Source organism: Lepidochelys olivacea, assembly GCF_965140295.1.
Source record: "Lepidochelys olivacea isolate rLepOli2 genome assembly, chromosome: 9".
Taxonomy (NCBI): domain Eukaryota; kingdom Metazoa; phylum Chordata; order Testudines; family Cheloniidae; genus Lepidochelys; species Lepidochelys olivacea.
This window is the reverse complement of record NC_140419.1, coordinates 55,569,725-55,588,610: the sequence shown is the minus strand read 5'-3', so window position 1 is coordinate 55,588,610 and position 18,886 is coordinate 55,569,725. Positions and strand designations below refer to the sequence as shown.

Sequence of the window (18,886 nt, the reverse complement as noted above, 5' to 3'; positions counted from 1 at the left end):
GGTTGCCCTGAGGATGTTGACATGCAATCAAGAGGGCTGGAGGGCTCCTCTTTCCCAGCTGTGACCCCCTCTAGGTGTAATGTCATCTTCTCTTCCCCAGGTACCGTGCATACAGGGATGAGAGCGGCAGGTACTCGCTAACCTATTGGAACCTACTAGCAATCCGCCTGGGCTTTATTATAGTGTTTGAGGTATCTCCCTCTCGTTTTCCTCAACCAGTTCCTCCGGCCAAGGTTTTTTCCCTTTGCTGTCCAATTTCTCATTTTAAGTTCTTTCTTTCTTTCTACACCTGTCCCCAGGGCATGTACTGTCCGGCTCAGCATAGACATTGCCCTTGTGGGGTTGAAGAGAGTGTGCTCTCTGGGGGATACTTCTTGGTTCAAGTCCTTTCAGTGCCTGTCTCGTTCTCTGCAGTGCTCCTGTTGCTTGGCTGAGAACTCCACCCTGCATGGGTCAGGCACCTCCATGCTGTTCCTTACTCATCTGGTCTTGCTTCAGAAAGAATCAGCTGTCTGATTGGACACATTGCTCTTTTCCTCTTGTTTTCAGCATGTGGTTTTCTTTATTGCTCGTGTGATAGACCTGATGGTGCCCGACATTCCTGAGTCACTGCAGATCAAGGTGAAGCGTGAACGTTATCTGGCCAAGCAGGCACTGGCTGAGAACAAGGTAAATCTCAGGGGCAGTGGTCTTTATTCTACATCGGGGTAGTCAGTAGATGATCTGTGGGCCACATCTGGACTGTCAGATGCTTTTGAACAGACCCTGAAATCTTTTTATTTACGTTGGAGTCCTGAGTTTCTGTGGGCATCCCACTGCCCATGCCTGGAAGATGTCCAGATGAAATGCACTAAAGTAACACCCTATGCCTTTTGGTCTTCAGATGTTCATTAGCAGCTGGGGGGCTCCCTGTTCATAACACCTTTCTCCATGGTCATTGATAATCTCTTCACTCATTTCTGTTGCTCTAAGTTTCATTGTGGCTGTAGTTTCTAGACAGGCTTATCGGTCAGTTCTGCCCCCTAGGTCTTAAAATTCCAGGCTTCATTGGTTACGTAACTCATGCCTTCCTCCCTTAAACATAACTGATGCCAAAGCAGTTTGGTCACTGTCTGTAGGATAGCTTTCTAACTCTCTAATGCTGTGGATACTAATTGTCCTTTCTCCTTTTGATCCATTGCTGAGGTAGGCCCTCTTTGAGAGAAAGGAAGTCAGAGCCACCTCCAGCACTACGCAAACAGCACCTAAAGACTGGGAGCTAGATGGGGTGCATGAAAACCAGGAGCCTACCCAACTGCGGATGATGACATCTACACACGCATTAGCTGCTAGTCCTGAAGCTCATCCTCAGCAGCAGTTTGATCCTGAAGCAGAACCCCCATGAATTGCTGTTGAATCTGTTTTAGAACACACATGGTGACTGCTTCCATGTGGGTGCGAATAAAACTGAGTTCAGCCGTGGAGCACGTGATTTCTAGCACTCTCTCTTTTGGAAGAGATGAACGCAACTTGACTCTGATCCTGAGCTGGGTGTCTGTGTGTAAGAAACCTTGCAGAGGAATGAATTATTTTAGTGAAATTTCAGAGTGGATAAAATGAAGCACTCCAATTAACAGTACAGTGACAGGCATACTTGAATACCAGCTAAGTTCTTAGAGCCCTGCAGGTTAAAGTTAGACACCTGGCAAAAGCCTGGAGCTGCCTGACTGGGGTGGGAAGAAATAATTTATGGAATGTCGTCTGAAGAAATTCCTTCTTGCTCTGAGCTATGGTAGAGGACAGGTGGGCTGTATGTCCCCCAGCTGGCATGAGGTCAGTGTGTAGGAGAAGCAGTGCTTCAGGCTGAAATGAAGCAAGGCCCACTGCTCCAGTGAAGTAGGAAGCAGCAATTCACCAGGCCTGGCTCTTACACAGCTGCAGCAGGGACTTAAGGGAAGTCTAACAACCACAGCATGTTGTCAGACAGGAGCAAGCCTTGCTTCCTCTTCCTGTTATTAGAGAGAGGAAGCTTGGAGTTATGCACTCTATTCCCTTACAGAAGAGAGAGGGGGAGAGCCTGGGTACTAGCTGGGGTTCTTTACACTAGTAGGCATGGAGAGGGGGCTTTGAGGGAACCTACTTACACTAGTGCTGGCCTGGTTAATACCTTTTCCTCCCTGGGGCCTGCACTCCGGTAGGACCACTCAGCCTAGTTATTAGGTAGTAAATCCAGACAGGGAACAACTGACGCTTTAAGATGACAGCTTAAAGTCGTAAAGAACTGTCAAAGGTTATGCTAGCCCCTGCCCTGATGTACATGGAAAAGCAATCTCTTTGAGCATGGGCAGAGAAATACAACACTCCAAGCTGTTTCAGGTTTTTATTTTAGAATTTATAAAATTCCAGTGTCATCCATACTCATGAGCCTTTTTACATGTTTGCATATAGTCTCCAAATTCCAAAGTTAAGGCCAAGGGATCATTGCCATGGAAACATACACTATGGAAGACATTGAAAATAAAGGAAACGGAGCACATACCAGAGCATCTGCTACAGACTGAGGGGCAGCAGGAGACAGTACTAGGTACAATCACTTCATGACCTCTAGCATATAGGGGACCCTGAATTTAACTCAAGCCAAGCTAGGCAACTGATGGGGTTTTTTGTTGTTTTTTTTGGGTAGGGAAGGAAGAGGGTGGCAGGCTTGATGACCTCAAGATGTACCTGTACCCCTTCCCCATCTGGGTTATTTAGCCCTTTTCAGAGCCCCTTTTGCTGGAAAGGAGGGAATACTACCCATGTTCGGTGAGCCACCCCTTTAGACATCTACCATGGGGCCAAAGAGTGGTCAAGTTATTCACCACTGCCTTTGCATAGCCCTGGGACCTGGCTTTTTTCAGTTGACAGCAATTCTCCACTTCACTGTGAGCAACAGGACATTTTGGTATCTGACTTCTGGGCTAGGGTCCTCTTCCAGAGGAGTTTGGGGGGGAAAAAAGAAAGTCAGCATTTCTAAGCCTCACTTGACACAGGTGCAGCATTGGGAACAGCAAGAGGACTGGGGCAAGCCTTCCAATGTAATGACCCTTGCCCCAGTCAGCATTATTGGGGAGAGATTGGGGACTTGCTTGCACAGGAGCTAAAACAGACAGGAAATGGAGGTATGGAAGGAGGACACCCTACTTCCCCACCCCACCAACACAATTTCTCTCTGTGGCTGAGTAAGCAGCTCACTTGAAGCCTCCTTCAAGCAAGCTGTGGCAGTGCTTAGGGTTCAGCAGCTCAGGGGCCAAGATGCTACAGTACAGAGCATGGGATTTACCACATACCGTGGCAAGCCCTGGGCCTTAATTCTCCTGATGCTCTTTGCCTCTGAGCTACAGAAAGTCAAGCTGCTCTAAAGTATTCAGAGTGGACATGCAACCTGCCTCTCTTGAAACCAAACCCACCTTCTGGCTCAGAGTCCTACAGCTCTGAAAGAGGGGGGGACGGTAGGGGAAGAGAGCATGCATTACCCTAACCTTGCTCTTACTTTCATGTGTGTGTTTCTAACAGCTACATGTGCTGATTGATGCTCTTCCACTCTCCCTGCACCTGGTGCAGATAATTCAGCTCTGGCCTCCACAGTGAGATGAGCAGGTTAGAGCATCAGCACTACTGCTAGACTTGGAGGCCACCCACAGACTGGTTTTTGAGGTAGAAAGAAGGCAATAGTAAATAGTGACAAATTCCCTACCCCTTGTGTCTAAATGCTGTCAGAGGGAGGGGGAAATTATGTAGCTTCAGCATTGCAGTTCCCATCAGCTGGCTCCTGGGCCATGTTACCATAGCAAATTGGGCTGACCCAAATTCTGTTGCACCCCATAATACTGTCATGTCCTGGCTCCGACCAGCTCTGCTGCTGTTGGGAAGAACAAACTAGGGGTGAAGGGGGAACACTGGGAAGTAGCCATATTTTTACTCTCACATGTTGGAAGACTCATCAAGTGTGCATGAGACTCTAGAGTCTCAATGCTACACATGGACATGCTCAGTGCCATATATCACTCAAGGCTTTTCTACTTGACCAGGGGATCCCTTGTGTCACTGCTGGTCCCTTCCACTGTCATTGCTTCTACAGATTATTGTATTGTTCTTTAAGCAGTTTCTGATCTTTAGACTTTTAGCTCACTTCACACATCCACTATCACTGTTAGATGGATTTTTGGCAGTTCAAAGGAAAAGCTGATTGCACTCTACGACAGTAAAATAAGGCCCGGGATAAACACAAAGGAAAAAGGGCAAACGTTTTGGCTTTTTAGAAAGTCAAGGAAATTTATTTCCTGAGGTCATGAGACAGGAAGTTGATTCCTAGCCACAGTAAAGGAGGTCTCCTAATGAAGACTGGAGTGCCTAGCAAGACATGCTCAAGGTATCTGATCACTGTCACCACTTTGGCAGTTGTGAAGCTTAGCAGATGAAAGTCACTTATGACACTTCAAACAAAAAGCTGTGTCTGAGTTGGGGGGGTGGAAGGAACTATCCATTTATAGTAGGTCCTAAACCCAGTTACAACAGACAAGTAGAATGGGTTCTAGCACTCCACACAGCATTAGGAGACCTCGCAGGGCAATTTACTTGTGGTCCAGCCGCTGGGTCAGAATTCAAACAGGAAGTATTTGTGGCAGGTTAGTGTCAGGTCAGCTGGCTGGAGGAGATGTTTCTGCTTCCAGGTCATTATCGTTTAGGGCCCCAGGGAAGAGTCTTAGGGGCCACTTGAGCCCCAAAGCTGGGGAAATCTTCCGAACTGCTCATATCAGGGGCCTAGAGCAAAGGAGAGAGAATGGTCCAAGTTATATAGGCTAGCTGCAGTTCTATACAACACTCAAGAAGCTCAGAGACAACTGAAGCATTCAAGAAATATCACATGTGCAAACACAACATGAAGATGTCATGAGTGAGGCCACATATGGAAGAATGTTCTAGGATATCAAAGGTTTCAGAGTAGCAGCTGTGTTAGGCTGTATTCGCAAAAAGAAAAAGGAGGACTTGTGGCACCTTAGAGACTAACCAATTTATTTGAGCATAAGCTTTCGTGAGCTACAGCCGATGAAGTGAGCTGTAGCTCACGAAAGCTTATGCTCAAATAAATTGGTTAGTCTCTAAGGTGCCACAAGTACTCCTTTTCTTTTTAGGATATCAAAGTTCTTGAAAGGTACAGAGGACATGGACAATACAGCAACAGGGTTTTAGTAGGACCCAAGAAAACAGCAGGTAATTCATTAAGATGGGTCACAAAAGGATCATGATCTGAATTAACCAAATCAATTCAGAGTATCAGGGAAGCAGATTCTGCAGGAAGGTCGGAAGGACGTCTACGTCTTGGGGAGACTGACACCAAGTATAGTTTGCCCACTGTTTCCTCAGTGGTGCCAGATCTACCTTAATACTCAAATGCTATCCTCCTCATTGCTGTAATATGCAGTAGTATTGAAGTATTCCTGCTAACAGGCAAGGCTTTTCTGTACAGTGGCAGGAGAGACACTAGCTGGGTCAGAGGTTCTTGACACCCCTTAATTTTTATGGCTCAGGCAAGCTTTAGAACTGAGACCTGCCAAGTCCTCAGTGCACCCTGGGAGGACCAAGTGGCCAAGAAGAAGGTGTTTGGCTTAGTAGCTTATCCCCTGCCTTTCAGATAATGGTCAGAAATGGTCACCCTAACCTTGAGTTCCACAATAACAAAGTGCCAACCACAGCCGCTTTGGCAGGCAATCTCCGCTCCAGGGGCTGTGGAGGAGAGATTCGCCAGGCTAGCAGCTCCTTTCAGAGCCTCTACAGGAGGATTCTGGTGTTCCTAGCAGAGGGGAGAGTGACAGCAGCAGAGGAAAGCTGGGCAATTTAGAAACCCAACATACTAACATCTAGGGGCCTAGCACATACTGTCGGCAAGCTCTCCAGGTGATGAGAGAGATTCTTGACACCTCCCAATTGTCAGGAAAGGCCTAGAAATCCACTAAAAAAAAGGGAAGAACATAATTCTGAAACAAGTTACCTACCTTTCATAACTGTTGTTCTTTGAGATGTGTTGCTCATGTCCATTCCATTCTAGGTGTGTGCGCACCCACGTGCAGAGTTGTCAGAATTTTTTGCTTTAGTGATAGCCGCAGGGTCAGCTGTGGTGCCCTCTGGAGTGCCACGCTCATGTGGCAACGTATCAGGCGCCGCTAGCCCTGTGCCCTCAGTTCCTTCTTGCTGGGCAACTCCGACAGAGGGGTAGGCAGGTAGTGGAACGGACATAAGCAACGCATCTCAAAGAACAGTTACAAAAGGAAGGTAACAGTTTTTTCTTCAAATGCTTGCTCATGTCAATTCCATTCTAGGGGACTCACAAACAGTATCCCAGGAGGTGGGCTTGGAGTTCCCGGCTGTGTGGCTTGCAACACCACTCTACCAAAGCCAGCATCGTCCTGGGCTTTCTGGGTAAGCGCGTAATGGAATGTGAATGTGTGGACAGACGATCAGGTAGCGACCCTGCTGATATTTTGGATCAGCACCGGGCCATGAAGGCTGCTGCAGCTTGCGCCCTGGTTGAATGGGTGATCACAATTGCCAGTGGTGGCACTTTCACCTGTTCATAGCAAAAATAAATATACAGGCAGTGACCCATGACGACACTCTGGGTGACCACAGGAATGCCCTTCATCCTGTCTGCCTCCACAACAAATAGTTGCATCGACTTACAGAATGGCTTAGTCCTTTCTATGTAAAAGGCTAGTACACTCTCTGGACATCAGGAGGGTGATCTATGGTCCTCATCTGATTTATGAGGTTTTTGGAAAGAAGATGGTAAGTATATGTCTTGACTAGTATGAAACTGTGAAACTACTGTGGGCTTGAAAGCTTGGTGCTGCCGCAGTTGGACCTCGTAGAATACCATATAGGGCAGTTCTCAGGTAAGTGCCCTAATCTCAGAGACCCTACAGGCTAACGTTATTGCCACCAGGAGAATTGCAGAGTGTAGCCCAGAGGTATTATACTGAGCACCCAATGGTTTGAAGTTACTTGCGACTATGCTGACTGGAAGCGATGCAGATGGTTGAAGGAGTAGGAAGGTGGATCCTGAGAACTGACTGCAGTGCCGTCCTTGAGTGCACCTCAAAATGAGTGCTTCTGGCCACCCCGGTGTTTCGCTGGACCACGCTGAGTAGGCAAACAGGAGGTGGAGGGGTGACCATGATTGAACCTCTCTCTCTTCCTCCTAAAGAAGCCTTGCCAGAGAGGCCAAGGTCTAGGAGGTAGCAGGAATTGCATACGCCACAAACGGCAAGAAAACAAGCCTAGTGAGCAGAGTGGCTCGAGAATCCTCAAATCCATGTAGCTTCACATCCGTTTGCTCTGAAAAGAGCCCATTGCCTTTGAAGGGAAGGTCCTGGATGGAGGACTGCCTCTGCTAACACAGACCCAAGGATTGAAGCCAGGAACTGCGCCTCATAACTACAGCCAAGACAAAGACCCTGGCCACCGAATTGGCTGCCCCAGGCCATCTGGAGAGAGCCCCTCGCCACCGTGGTACCTTCCTCCAGGATGGTAGCAACCTTCTGAGGCACGGAGTCCCACAAGTTACAGTTGTATCTCCCCAACAAAGACTGGTGGTTCGATACTCTGAACTGAAAGCTGGCTGTAGAATAAACTTTTCTTCCAGAAAGGAAACAGACACGCCAGGAAGCTGGACCTATGTGGCACTCACTTGCCCTTGCCTGTCCCTTTCATTGGCCGCAGATATGATTAGCGACCCTGGGGGTGGATGGGTATACAAATATTTGAATGCATTAGCAGGGACAAATATTTCTTTTCTGCCCAGGTGGGCAGGATAAGAGATGGGATTTGCCACAGGGCCTTGGCTATCTTCAAAATCTCCTCATGTATCAGCAGTGTGGTTCATGATGGGGCTGCCACTGTTAGAATGTTGAACAAGTTGCCTGACTGCTCCGCCAGTTCCTCCACTTCCAAGCCCAAGTTTGAGGTCACCCTTCTAAGCAGGGCTTGGTGCTCGTTAAAGTCCTCACAGGGACTGACGTGTGAGGGCCCTGCTACTGCTTCGGCTGACGAGGATGATGATTGCACCACTGGGGGAGGACCTGGGGCATTGTCCCCCATAGGGGAGGGCTCCCTTGGAGTAGGCACTTGCTCTTCTACCCCAACATCGGAGTCTGGGCCGTGCACTGAGTCTGGTACAGTCATTGCAGGGGGTTGCTTCTCCAAAGCAGCAAGGGAAGAATGGTGTGAGAGAGGCATTAGCATCACCAGCATGCCCCACGCATTCCAATTGGGCCATTGGTCTGGCCACTGACCCTACAACCATCCCGGCAGTGTGGAAGCAGAGAGAGCCTCCGGTGCCCACAAGATTTGCTGCTGCCATGGCAAGGGGCTAAAGTCCCACTCTGACCTAGACGAGTCCCTTTCCAGTGACCAAGGCAGGACTGTAGATGCGTGTGTCTGGCAGCTGACCATAGGCGCCAGGGAGTGGTCCCTCAAGTAAGATGATCAGTGTCTCTCAGAGGACTGGTGCCGGGGTGTGGAGACCAGTGCTGGAAAGGTGAGATGTCCCGTACCAGCGGAGACCTGCGCCAGGACATTGGCTGGTGAAAGGACGATCAGTGCTGGGTGTACAGAGACTGATGCCTCACTGAAGGTCACCTGTGCTGTTGGAGACCAGGACCGCAGTGACGGCGACCTGAGCCGTCTGACCAGAGACTTAGGTTGCGGAGTCAGGGATCTTGGTCATGGAATACTGCCTCTGCTCCGGGGAGGGATGGCATTCAACTGCCCTCTGAGGTGGTCTTATGGCTGGCTTGCCCTTAGAACGGGGAGCCTTAGCCACCTCCAATGCGCTGGAAGGGCTCTCTGGTCCCTAGCTGCCTGGAGGGCCTCAGACATCGAAGGTACAACCAGGTGCCAGGGTCCCTACTGCTCCCAGGAGTGGGATCCCTGGGGGATCCAGCCTGAGAGGTAACCCCTTGAAGCTCCAGAGAGGGCAGTCAGGCCTGTCTCTCCTTGTTTGGTGCCAGGGAGCCTTGCTTTTTCAGGTGCTTCTTGGACACCGGCAGAGCTCAGTGCTGGGCAGAACACTCTTCACCAACCCCAAGGAGCTAAGTGTAGAGTTGCAGCATGAAGGCTCTGACACTGGATGAAGTGCAGCCTCCATAAGAAGGGCCCTTAGACGAATGTCCCGCTCCTTTTGAGTTTGGGTCGAAAGTCCTTGCAAATTTGATACCTGTCCTTTATGTGCGACTCTCCCAAGCACTTCAGGCAGTGGCGGGGAGGGTTGCTAACAGGCACAGGCCTATTGCAGGTTGAACAAGGCTTGAAACCCGGGGACGGGGCATGCCCCACCCTGGGGCAAAGTCCCTACTGAGACTAACCCTTAACATCTAATTACTAACTACTGTAAACAACTATATACAAAGAAAACAAACAATAGGTGCTGGAGAAAAAACTTGTCCACTTGCGAGGCAAGGAGAAGTTGCTCCGACCAACCACCAGGGGCAGTAAGAAGGAACTGAGGACATAAGGCCGGCGACTCCTCATATACCAGCACACGAGTGCGGCACTCCAGAGCGTGCCACAGCTGGCCCTCCGGATACCACGAAGACAAAAAATTCCAACATCTGTGCACATGGGCGTGCACACACCTAGCATGGAATAGACATGAGAAAGCACTAAAAGAAGAACAGGCATTGATCCCCAATGAACAGTGAGATGACCCTCCGGTTCATATCTTGGCCATGCAGAGTCCATGGCACAGGAACAGTCTCTGGGAAGAGGAACCTCTGGAGGTGCAATAGCAGAAGCAGCACTCACCTTCTCATTGCTGCCAGCTGCCCAGGGGGCATCTCTCACCACAAATCCCTTGGATGGGGCCTTGGACTCCTCATGTGCGGAGGGTTTCATGTACACCTGCATTGCCTCATTGTCCACCACATCAGCTAGCTGCAGGGAGAGGAGTTCTCTTTGTATGGTGATGTACCTTGTGTTCCCTACTTAGTCAATGAAGTCTCCCCTGCCCCACAGCATCAAACAGCAATTGCTGCCAGTAGCAGCTTAAGACTAGCATGCTGCACCCCTCAGAGAGGCAGACGACACCCATTTTATTGGCTGCTCTATTCATTCATTTACCCCCCTCACTTCAGTTGCACATGGCAGTGGCCACATAGACTGCCTTGACACTGCTTCACAATCCAACACCTACTCGGGGTTCTAATTTCTAGGGACAGCTGCACAGAACAGCTGAAATTGCCATGAGCACAGTGTGAGAGACGGATAGGAGGAGGAAAACACTAGATTCCTCTCCCAAGTGGCAGGAGCCAGAGAGATCTGGACATTCAGTGATTATCATGCAGCAGTATGCCCGTAATAGCGAGCTGAGCTCCCTGCACACACAGCAGGGACTTACAGTTTTTAGGCCCATAGTCTCCACTACGAAGGAAGTTAATTAACTGGGCTGTTTATGCCACAGACCAGAGCCATTCTTCTGGCCTTCACTTCCCTTCCTCCTCCACTACTCACATATTCCTCCTCCAGGTTCAGGATATGATCGATTGCTTCCTCCACATTATCAGGGAGCCCAGTCACAGTCACACAGTTGGGGTCAGATGCACCACTCTGGGGGAAGCGGATATCCACCTGGAATGCAAGGCACAGCAGAGGGTTTTAGATGTGCACCAGCCCCTCTCAGGTGGCTCATCATTCTGGAGGTCCATGGCTAGGCTGCAGTGATGACCCCACAGGTGCTCACAGTCAGAGGGTTCATTTGCACTGGACCATACCAAGCCCTGGTGGGGAGTGTTTGGTTTCCAGTACAAGGAAGTGCTGAGCTGGAACCCATACATAATAGGAAGCCTCATTCCCAGCAGAATGGAGACTGATCAGCTTGGGAGCGGGGGGCTCTGACCCTTCTCCAGCCACTGCTGCCGTTTGCTCAGCATCATAGAATATCAGGGTTGGAAGGGACCCCAGAAGGTCATCTAGTCCAACCCCCTGCTCGAAGCAGGACCAATTCCCAGTTAAATCATCCCAGCCAGGGCTTTGTCAGGCCATCCTGCAGCTTCATAGTGTTGTGCAGCCCAGAGCCCAGTAGGGCTGAGCTGCTCTACCACAAGCACCTGCCCGGGGCAGAGTCCCCACTTCTGCAGAGCGCTTAGAACTGTGGCAGCCAGCGTGCAGGTGATCGCTCCCACTGCCATTACAGCCTGCCATGCTTTACCAGCCACTATGGTGGTGGGAGGTCTAACCACTGCGTCCTCAGCTATCTCCACCTCTGTCAAACTACTGCTAGTGCCGCCTCACAACACTAGACTGCTGGCAAAAACCAGCGGGTTCTAGTGAGCTTCTAGGATTCTCCAGCAGCTCTCAGCTTGTTTTGGACACTAGAGCCCCATGGACAGAGTGGTACTTGAGATGCCACAATTTCCTCTTCAAAGAGCAGCTTTCCAGCCTTCCCAATTTTCAAGAGACAGAAGGGAAGTGTAGGTCTGCAGCCTGACACAGACTCAGAGGTCTGAGCTCCCCCCAGGGCTATCAGTGGGCTGTTCACGGCAAAGCTAAAAGACAAATGCAGCGTCAGTGATGTTCATTATTTCACTGCTGATCATTTCAAGAGACAAACCTTGCTAAAGCCTTTCTTCCAAGAGCCCAAACAATCCTAATCCAGCCTGAGACAGGTGCATGGCCTGTTGCTTTGGACACTGCTGGAAGGTAATCCAGTATTACAGTGAAGCCGTCTAGAACAGAAGTGTCTCCCACACACTCAGAGGGACCCAAGAACCCAAGCTGCCCCCTACTCGGCTCCCCTCAGTCACAAACAGCTTCCATAAAGCAGCTGTGTTTTCAACAGGAAAATCTGAATCCACTGAAAGTGTCAGAAGATGTAAGGGCACCACAAACACTGAATCCAACAGCAAATTCAATACAGAGCGTATGGGACTCTTTGGATTTTTATCTAAAGCTGCCAGATTTCCAGGGTCCTGGGTACTCAGCTCTGCGAGACCACTGGGGAATGTCAAACTCCCCTCAAAGAGTTGCCTAGATGATAGCACTGGTTCCCCACAGGCTCCAAGCAGGGGGAACCAGGAGGCCATGGTCCCATCACTTTTAAAAAGCCATAAGGGCGAGCGTGGTGGGGGAGAAAGAGGAGTGAAAGCAGGGGGCAGAGCCTCAGGGGAAGGGACAGGCCCCCATTCGGGCACCAGTGGGGAGGCCACCCACACTTTTAGGAAGCTTCTGCCACTCCTGGCTCCATAATCAGTGACAGGGCAGCAGATAAAAGCTGTTCCCTCTCACTCGGAAGAGCCATTCAGCTCAGGTCTGAAAGTGTGAAATGATCAGACCATTATGATTGTGATGGACAGGTGCCACTGACAGAGGCAGTTGAACAGTTGTGGCTTAGCCCTGGGAACAGCACAGAGGGAACACACAGAAGCAGGTCTGCCAGATTAAATCCACACAGGCCACAGACACTCAGGATACATCTACACTGCAACTGACCACCTGCATCTGTCCCACGTCAGCCGACGAGGGTTCAGGCTGCAGGACTATGCAATTGCAAGGTAGCTGCTTGGCTCAGGCTGGAGCCAGGGCCCACCAACCTGAGCATCTACCCTGCAGTTAAACAGCTCTGTAGCCCCAGGCAGCTGACAGGCCAGCCTCAGGTGTTCAACTGCAGTGCAGACACAGCCTAAGGGTTCAATGGAGTTCTCTCTCGGCCTACGTATGGAACACTGGAGTCGTGTGCCCCACCCTGGGAAGAGCTCCAGAAACCAACGGGAACTCAGGCACCCTGGGTCACCATTTCCAGAGATACCATTTTGCTCCAGGGGAGGCGGGGGGGGAAGAAGAAGAAGAAGAGAGAGAGGGAAGGGAGGAGAGCAGGCTGCTTTAACCCATTCCTAATTGTGGTGTCCAATCAACTTTGCTGCTTGGGGTGTATGAAGGAGCCATAGGTCCATCTATGCCCTGGCATGCAGCCCTGACTCAGACTACAGTAAGCACAGGAAGAGAGCAAGGCCTGTACAGCTAGACAGGCTGGGGCCTTGCCTTGCCTCCCATCACCTAACTCCTACGTGCAGCCATCTCCAGCTCAGTCACAGTCAAGCCCTCAGAGAGATGCCCTGTAACACAGCAGCACCATCATCCCTCCAGCCTTTGCAGCCCAGGTCAGGGTTTTGCAGAGGGCAGAAAGCATGGGCATTAAGAGCACCAAAGTCCTGGGTTTGAAGTAGTTCAAGCTACCCCAGCCATTGTACAGCAGCCCCTGCAATGGATCCAGCGTACTCTCCATGCCCACCTTGAACTCATCCATGATTTTGCGGATGGCTTTGCCCCGTGCTCCAATGATGCGGGCATGAACACGATGGTCAAGCGTCACATCCTCAGAGACCATCTGCTCCAGCTCGCCCACAATCTTCATGATGGCGTCTCGGGCTGCCTCTGTGTTCTTCTCATAGCCAGTTATGGTGATCTGATCCTGGGACTAGGAAAGCAGGTGGGGGAGGAAGTTAGAATGGAGTTGCTGGGAGCAAACCCATCCTGGACCTCTAAGGGAGAGGTCTGACTGGAAGGCAACACTACAGGAGACTCTGGGCTGGAAACCAAGTGCAGTGTTAGACTGGCCTGCCTGGGCAGGCTCGGGGTTGTTTTTCTTTGATCAGCATTTTGCAGTGAGCAGCTGCTGGAAATGTCACGCATGCTCTATTCAGAGTCCAGAGCCTCTATTATGCCCCAGAAGGCTTTATCCCCCTCCAGTCCTCACCTGGTTATCATCATCCTTATCCGGGAACTGGATGTTGACCTCATGCTCTGTGCGGATCTGGGTGATCACTGCCCCCTTTCTTCCAATAATTTTAGGGTGGTATTTGGGGTCAACACTGACAGTGAGCTTGAAGCTTCGCAAGGCCTGTAACGAGAAGGGAGACCCTCTCAAGCGCTATAGCAGAGTATACACCAAGGTTTGACCAATTGCATCTATTCCTGTCTATGTCAAACTTCTACCTCCATCTTTCAAGTATCCTGCCTGTAAGGGGACACCACACATTTAGGCAGATTCTGGGGGAGTTTTCTGCTCTCCCTGTGACATGCCCTAGGTTGTCCCACAGTGGCTGCTCTGGGTGGCACTACCTGAACATGTGCACATGACTGCAGAGCCAAAGTACTTGTGTGCACATCTGCCACTGGCCTGTGCTTCTGTTGAACCTCTGCTCATTTACTCATAGCTCCCTGCTCATGACAGTGCCTCGTTGTTCTGTGCTGGGGACTGTAGAGAGGAAACCCAACAGAGCAGAGGAGCCAGGGAGGATGACCAAACTACCACACTTCACGTGAAGAGGATAGAGAATGGGACTCGGAAGCATTCCTCACAGAGCGAGGATTAAAAGCTGTTGGGTGAAATCCTGGTTTCACTGAAGTTGATAGCAGAACTCCCCAGATGACTTCAAAAATCAGCCAAGATTTCACCCATTGTCTACACAGCAGATTCCACTTCCAGGTCAGATGGAGGAGTGATGGAACACAAGCCACTGGCCAAACCAGTTACTGTATGCATTGTGTCACTGCAGAAAGATTGCCCCATTCCAAATGCCTCGCCTATTGGGGATAAAAAACTGGACAGACCGATCACTACCTTTTCATCAGCTCACACTGTGCAGATGGGCTTTTTAGAATCCACTTGCTCTTTTTAATTAAAGTTACATTTGGAGTAACACAAAGTGGAGTGGACTCTTACCATCAGGTTAGTAGCTAATGTGGCTGTAACTGCCATAGTTACAGTGCAGCAACTTGGGTTACGGGAGCTTGTAACTCAGCCTTCAAGTTCACTTGAGGCAGAAGCAAACAAGCCATTGTAACTCTAAATTCCTTATCTTAGGCCAAGGAAGCTGCCTCCAATAGTGCTGCAGAGCCCAATCCATCGGTGCTTCCACTTTGCTGCCAGCTAGGTGAATGTTGTTCTGGAGGCCACTGATCATTTTCACATTACTGCCCAGGTTCAGAGGGCAGTGTCCAGCTGTCAGAGGCAGCAGAGGGGGGTCTGAAAGGGTGATCCCATGTGCCTACTCTAAGAGCTCAGATATCAGGCCAAACACACACTATTTACAAGGGTGCGTTCTGCCTCTATACATCCTCCAGTATCACTGACCCCTTTTACACAAAGCTAGAGACAACACTTGGGCTGGGGGCGGAGGGGGCTAGTTCTCCTAGGAGCAAGAGGGACAAGGAAGCAGGCCGTGCCACTAGGGCTTACCCGATCTTCTTGCTCAGCCTGCAGTTCCTTCACTCTCTCCAGCAGTCCGGCCTTTGCGCGGTCCAAGTTTGCAGCGAGCCCAGTGATACTGATGACATCAGACCGAAGTTCAGGGGCAGGGACTTGGATGTTCACCTAAATGACAAACACCTGTTTTCACTTTGGGCTAATAGACAGCCAGTTCACATGCCACTTCACTGCTGAGGGAAGAGCCTGAGGTTGCAGCATCACTGCCACGGCCACCACCACCACCACACCAAAGCAAAACTTCAGTTCATCACTGTGTGACTAGTTCTTGACTGTGCAGCTAGTATGTGGTAGCTCTTGCACCAAACTAGAGAGGTTTAGGAAAGGGAAAGGTTTGAGCAACAGGGCCCTGTTGCTACCAGTACACACAGGAATGGCCAGTCTTGGTCAAGACATAGGTCCACCTAGTCCAGTATCCTGTCTGACAGTGGCTAGTACCAGTTGCTTCAGAAGAGCCCTGCAATAGGCAGATGTGGAATAACCTGCCTCCAGGGCATCAGCCAGGAGGCTGCAGAAATCAAACACTAGTGCCACTATTCCAGGTGGATTCTAACTGCATCTCATGGACTTTAAGGCCAGAAGGGACCACTGTGATCTAGTCTGACCTCCTGCACATTGCAGGCCACAGAACCTCACCCACCCACTCCTGTAATCAGGGTGGATTTGATTTAAAATCACTAGTCACCAAGACATGTGACATGCATCTGATGAAATGGGTATTCACCCATGAAAGCTTATGCTCCAATACGTCTGTTAATCTATAAGGTGCCACAGGACTCTGCCGCTTTTAGTCACCAAGACAGAAATTAATCATGGATTTCTATACAAAAAGTGCATTCTTGTTGGTTATAACCTTAATTCATATTCTTCACAACTCAGATGTAGGTTTCATTTTTAGAAGGTTCACACTATACATTTTTAAAATTATTTATTTTGAAAACTTTTCAGATTAGTTTTACAGCTATATCAGAAAATGAATGATTGGTTGGTTACTTCAAAAGTTACCAAAAGGTAACTGAAGCGGATATTTATGAAGTTCTCCTCCCAACGACTATCAATATTTGGAGGATTTTCTTGCAATGCTGTATTAGGATGAGAAAAACCACCAGACAGTCATTTAAATTGTTTTATTTAACTAAAACATTACGTATTCTGGATTTTTCCTTCAACAGCAAATATTTTAACAAAACAAGTATACGATTTTTTTGAATTTAGTTAAATGTTCAAGTTTTTTAAAATCAGCTTTGTCTTTATTAAAATTTTTTTTTTTTAAACAAAAAGTAAAATAGACTACGTCAGCAAGCTCAGCATGAGAAACTTAAAATATTGGCTTCTGCAGCTAACTCAGTCATCTTCACCTTCATTTTCTTGTTTGTTCATAATCTGGAAAAGAAAAACAAGCTTTCCTGCTTTTTCAGATCCCAAACAAATTTCTCAATTTGGAATGAATTAGTCCAAAGGAAGAAAAGGTTCTTTCTACACTAGCAGAAGCAGCTACTGCTGTTAAAAGTGAGATCATCACTTCAACAGTCTCTGAATCCAGTTGCTTAAGTGACTTCCACCAGTTCGCTGGTGTGATTATATGTTTGCTGTTTTAAAGACATTTCTTGAACGGGTCACCCTTAACTCTGAAGTTTATTATAGTTGGCATTATGGAGGGATGATTGCTGGGTGTCCAGGTCATAGCCAACTCCTCTTCTTCAGCAGTTAAGGTTTGACCCTGGTACCGAGTATTGAGAATATCGGCAAGAAAATGAGCTGGAGATAGTGCTTGTCTTATTTGTTTTTTTAATGCTTGTAATTTAACTCTGTCATTGCATATTTCTCTTTGTAAAGATCTCTCAGTTCCTTCCAGATTTCAACAGCATCAGCAATAAAACAGCTATTTCCCTGCATTTTGTTCAAGGCTACAAAAATAAGCTTCAGGGTACTCAGCATGTGTACAACATTTCTCTTAAGCCCAACGTTGAGAACTTTGGCTGTGACAGTGCCATCTATTTTTTCATGATTTTGTTCATAAACTGTCATCAGATTAGGCCAGTGCTTGATACAGTGCTCAAAACAGTCCACCACTGAGTTCCATCGCACGTCTTGTTGGAGAGTTAGCTTGGTTCCTCACACTTTTTTCAGAGCAGCTGCTGCAAAGTGGTGTTACGGATGTATTTTGCAATTTCAACAACATTAGCCTTTATTTCTGGAACACTGAAGTCTTTGGCTAGGAGATGCATCAAATGAGCACTGCAACCCTACGTTATTAGCTTGGGACTCTCTTCACCCTCTTCTAAATAATTTCTCATCTTGATACACTTGCAGCATTGTCTGTGACCAAGCTACATACTAGACATTTGCATTTTTTTTCCCCCCAGTTTGTTATAGCTTTTACTGTTTCTTCCTGTAAGTATTCTGCTGTGTGTCCATTTCCTGATGTATCAATTATTTCTGTAAGGACGACATTCCCTTCTTCTGTTTTCACACAAGCACATACAACAGGATCATTGTGGACATTGCTCCACCCATCAAGACTCAGGTTAACAATTTTACCCTCTAGACCTTTTGCACACTGCTCAGTTTCCTTTCATACACTTTATCCAGCAATTTGCCTGTGACATTTGCTCTGTTGGGTGGACTGTATCCTGGTCTTAATGACTGAACCATGTTAACGAAGTGTGGGTTCTCAATCATTCAGAAGAGAGACTTTGTTGCAGAAACAAACCGGGCAATTTTTTCATCAATTACCTTTCTGTAATCTGCTGGTTCTTATCACAAACTTATCTATGGTTGTTTCTGGATGATGATTTTTTTCTTTTCTTTTTGCTATAGGTGATCTACTGTGGCTACATGACATACATGATGTGACAAACACTATCACTGGCAGATAACCTGAAACTATAGAAAACGATGGTGACCTTGAAGGTGGATAGTCTTCAGAATCCTGTATGTTGAGGACGGATTCTCCTAAACAAAATAAGTCAATGCAGTTAATTATTATTATCACCATACTGCTCATTTAGTATTACTGATCGCATTCATTGACACTCAGTACTACTTTAAGGTGAAATTGTAAACGGAAGATCTGCCTATTTCAGCTATTTATTTTTTATCACAACCGCATCTAAAATGATAGTACCATAGAGTAACTATATTTTTTGCTCCAACATGAGAATTCAAGAATAGTCCAGAAGGAAGACAGGCAGTCCTTAACAAGTATGAAATAAAAAAGTTGACCAACCTGAAGATTCTGCATGTTCAGACATGTTCCTTTCATCATCTTCAATGCAGCTTCCTCCTGAGAAGGAACACTTCTCATGATGTTGTTTCATTTGGGCAACCAGGCCTTGCATTTCTTTGTTGCACTCTTTCCATTTTGCACGCATGCTGCTCTTACCCACAGGTAGAGGAACTTCATTAAAATACTCCCAAACTGGATCTCATTTATGGCCTGCTGCCATTATAGGTTTTCCTTTATAGTGAGTGAATGGTGTGGTAGATCTCAAATCAATGAAGGCTACGCTCAGAAAGACCTCAAGACTTCTGTAATATGCTTTTGATTCTACTGCCTATCCCTCCCTTCTCACATTTATCTCCAGATTTCTTCTCCTTGTCCAGATC

The 18,886-nt window shown here is 48.2% G+C and overlaps 2 protein-coding genes across 4 annotated transcripts in view; one reads left to right on the top strand and one right to left on the bottom strand.

Moving 5' to 3' along the window:
- ANO7 (anoctamin 7) overlaps positions 1-1,463 on the top strand; it is a 29,329-nt gene extending 27,866 nt beyond the window's left edge. The window contains exons 21-23 of the mRNA XM_084638367.1: positions 101-191; positions 550-669; positions 1,190-1,463. Of these exons, the coding sequence (XP_084494493.1) occupies positions 101-191; positions 550-669; positions 1,190-1,384 (406 nt within the window). The 3' untranslated portion in view covers positions 1,385-1,463. The remainder of the gene's footprint in view (positions 1-100; positions 192-549; positions 670-1,189) is intronic.
- Positions 1,464-2,345: 882 nt separating this feature from the next.
- Positions 2,346-18,886, bottom strand: part of HDLBP (high density lipoprotein binding protein) — a 91,424-nt gene continuing 74,883 nt past the window's right edge. For all 3 annotated transcript variants that reach the window (XM_084638364.1, XM_084638365.1, XM_084638366.1), the window contains exons 23-28: positions 15,251-15,385; positions 13,766-13,909; positions 13,301-13,486; positions 10,525-10,641; positions 9,820-9,948; positions 2,346-4,782 (exon numbers count right to left, since the gene is read on the bottom strand). In XM_084638364.1, the coding sequence (XP_084494490.1) occupies positions 4,696-4,782; positions 9,820-9,948; positions 10,525-10,641; positions 13,301-13,486; positions 13,766-13,909; positions 15,251-15,385 (798 nt within the window). In that variant the 3' untranslated portion in view covers positions 2,346-4,695. The remainder of the gene's footprint in view (positions 4,783-9,819; positions 9,949-10,524; positions 10,642-13,300; positions 13,487-13,765; positions 13,910-15,250; positions 15,386-18,886) is intronic.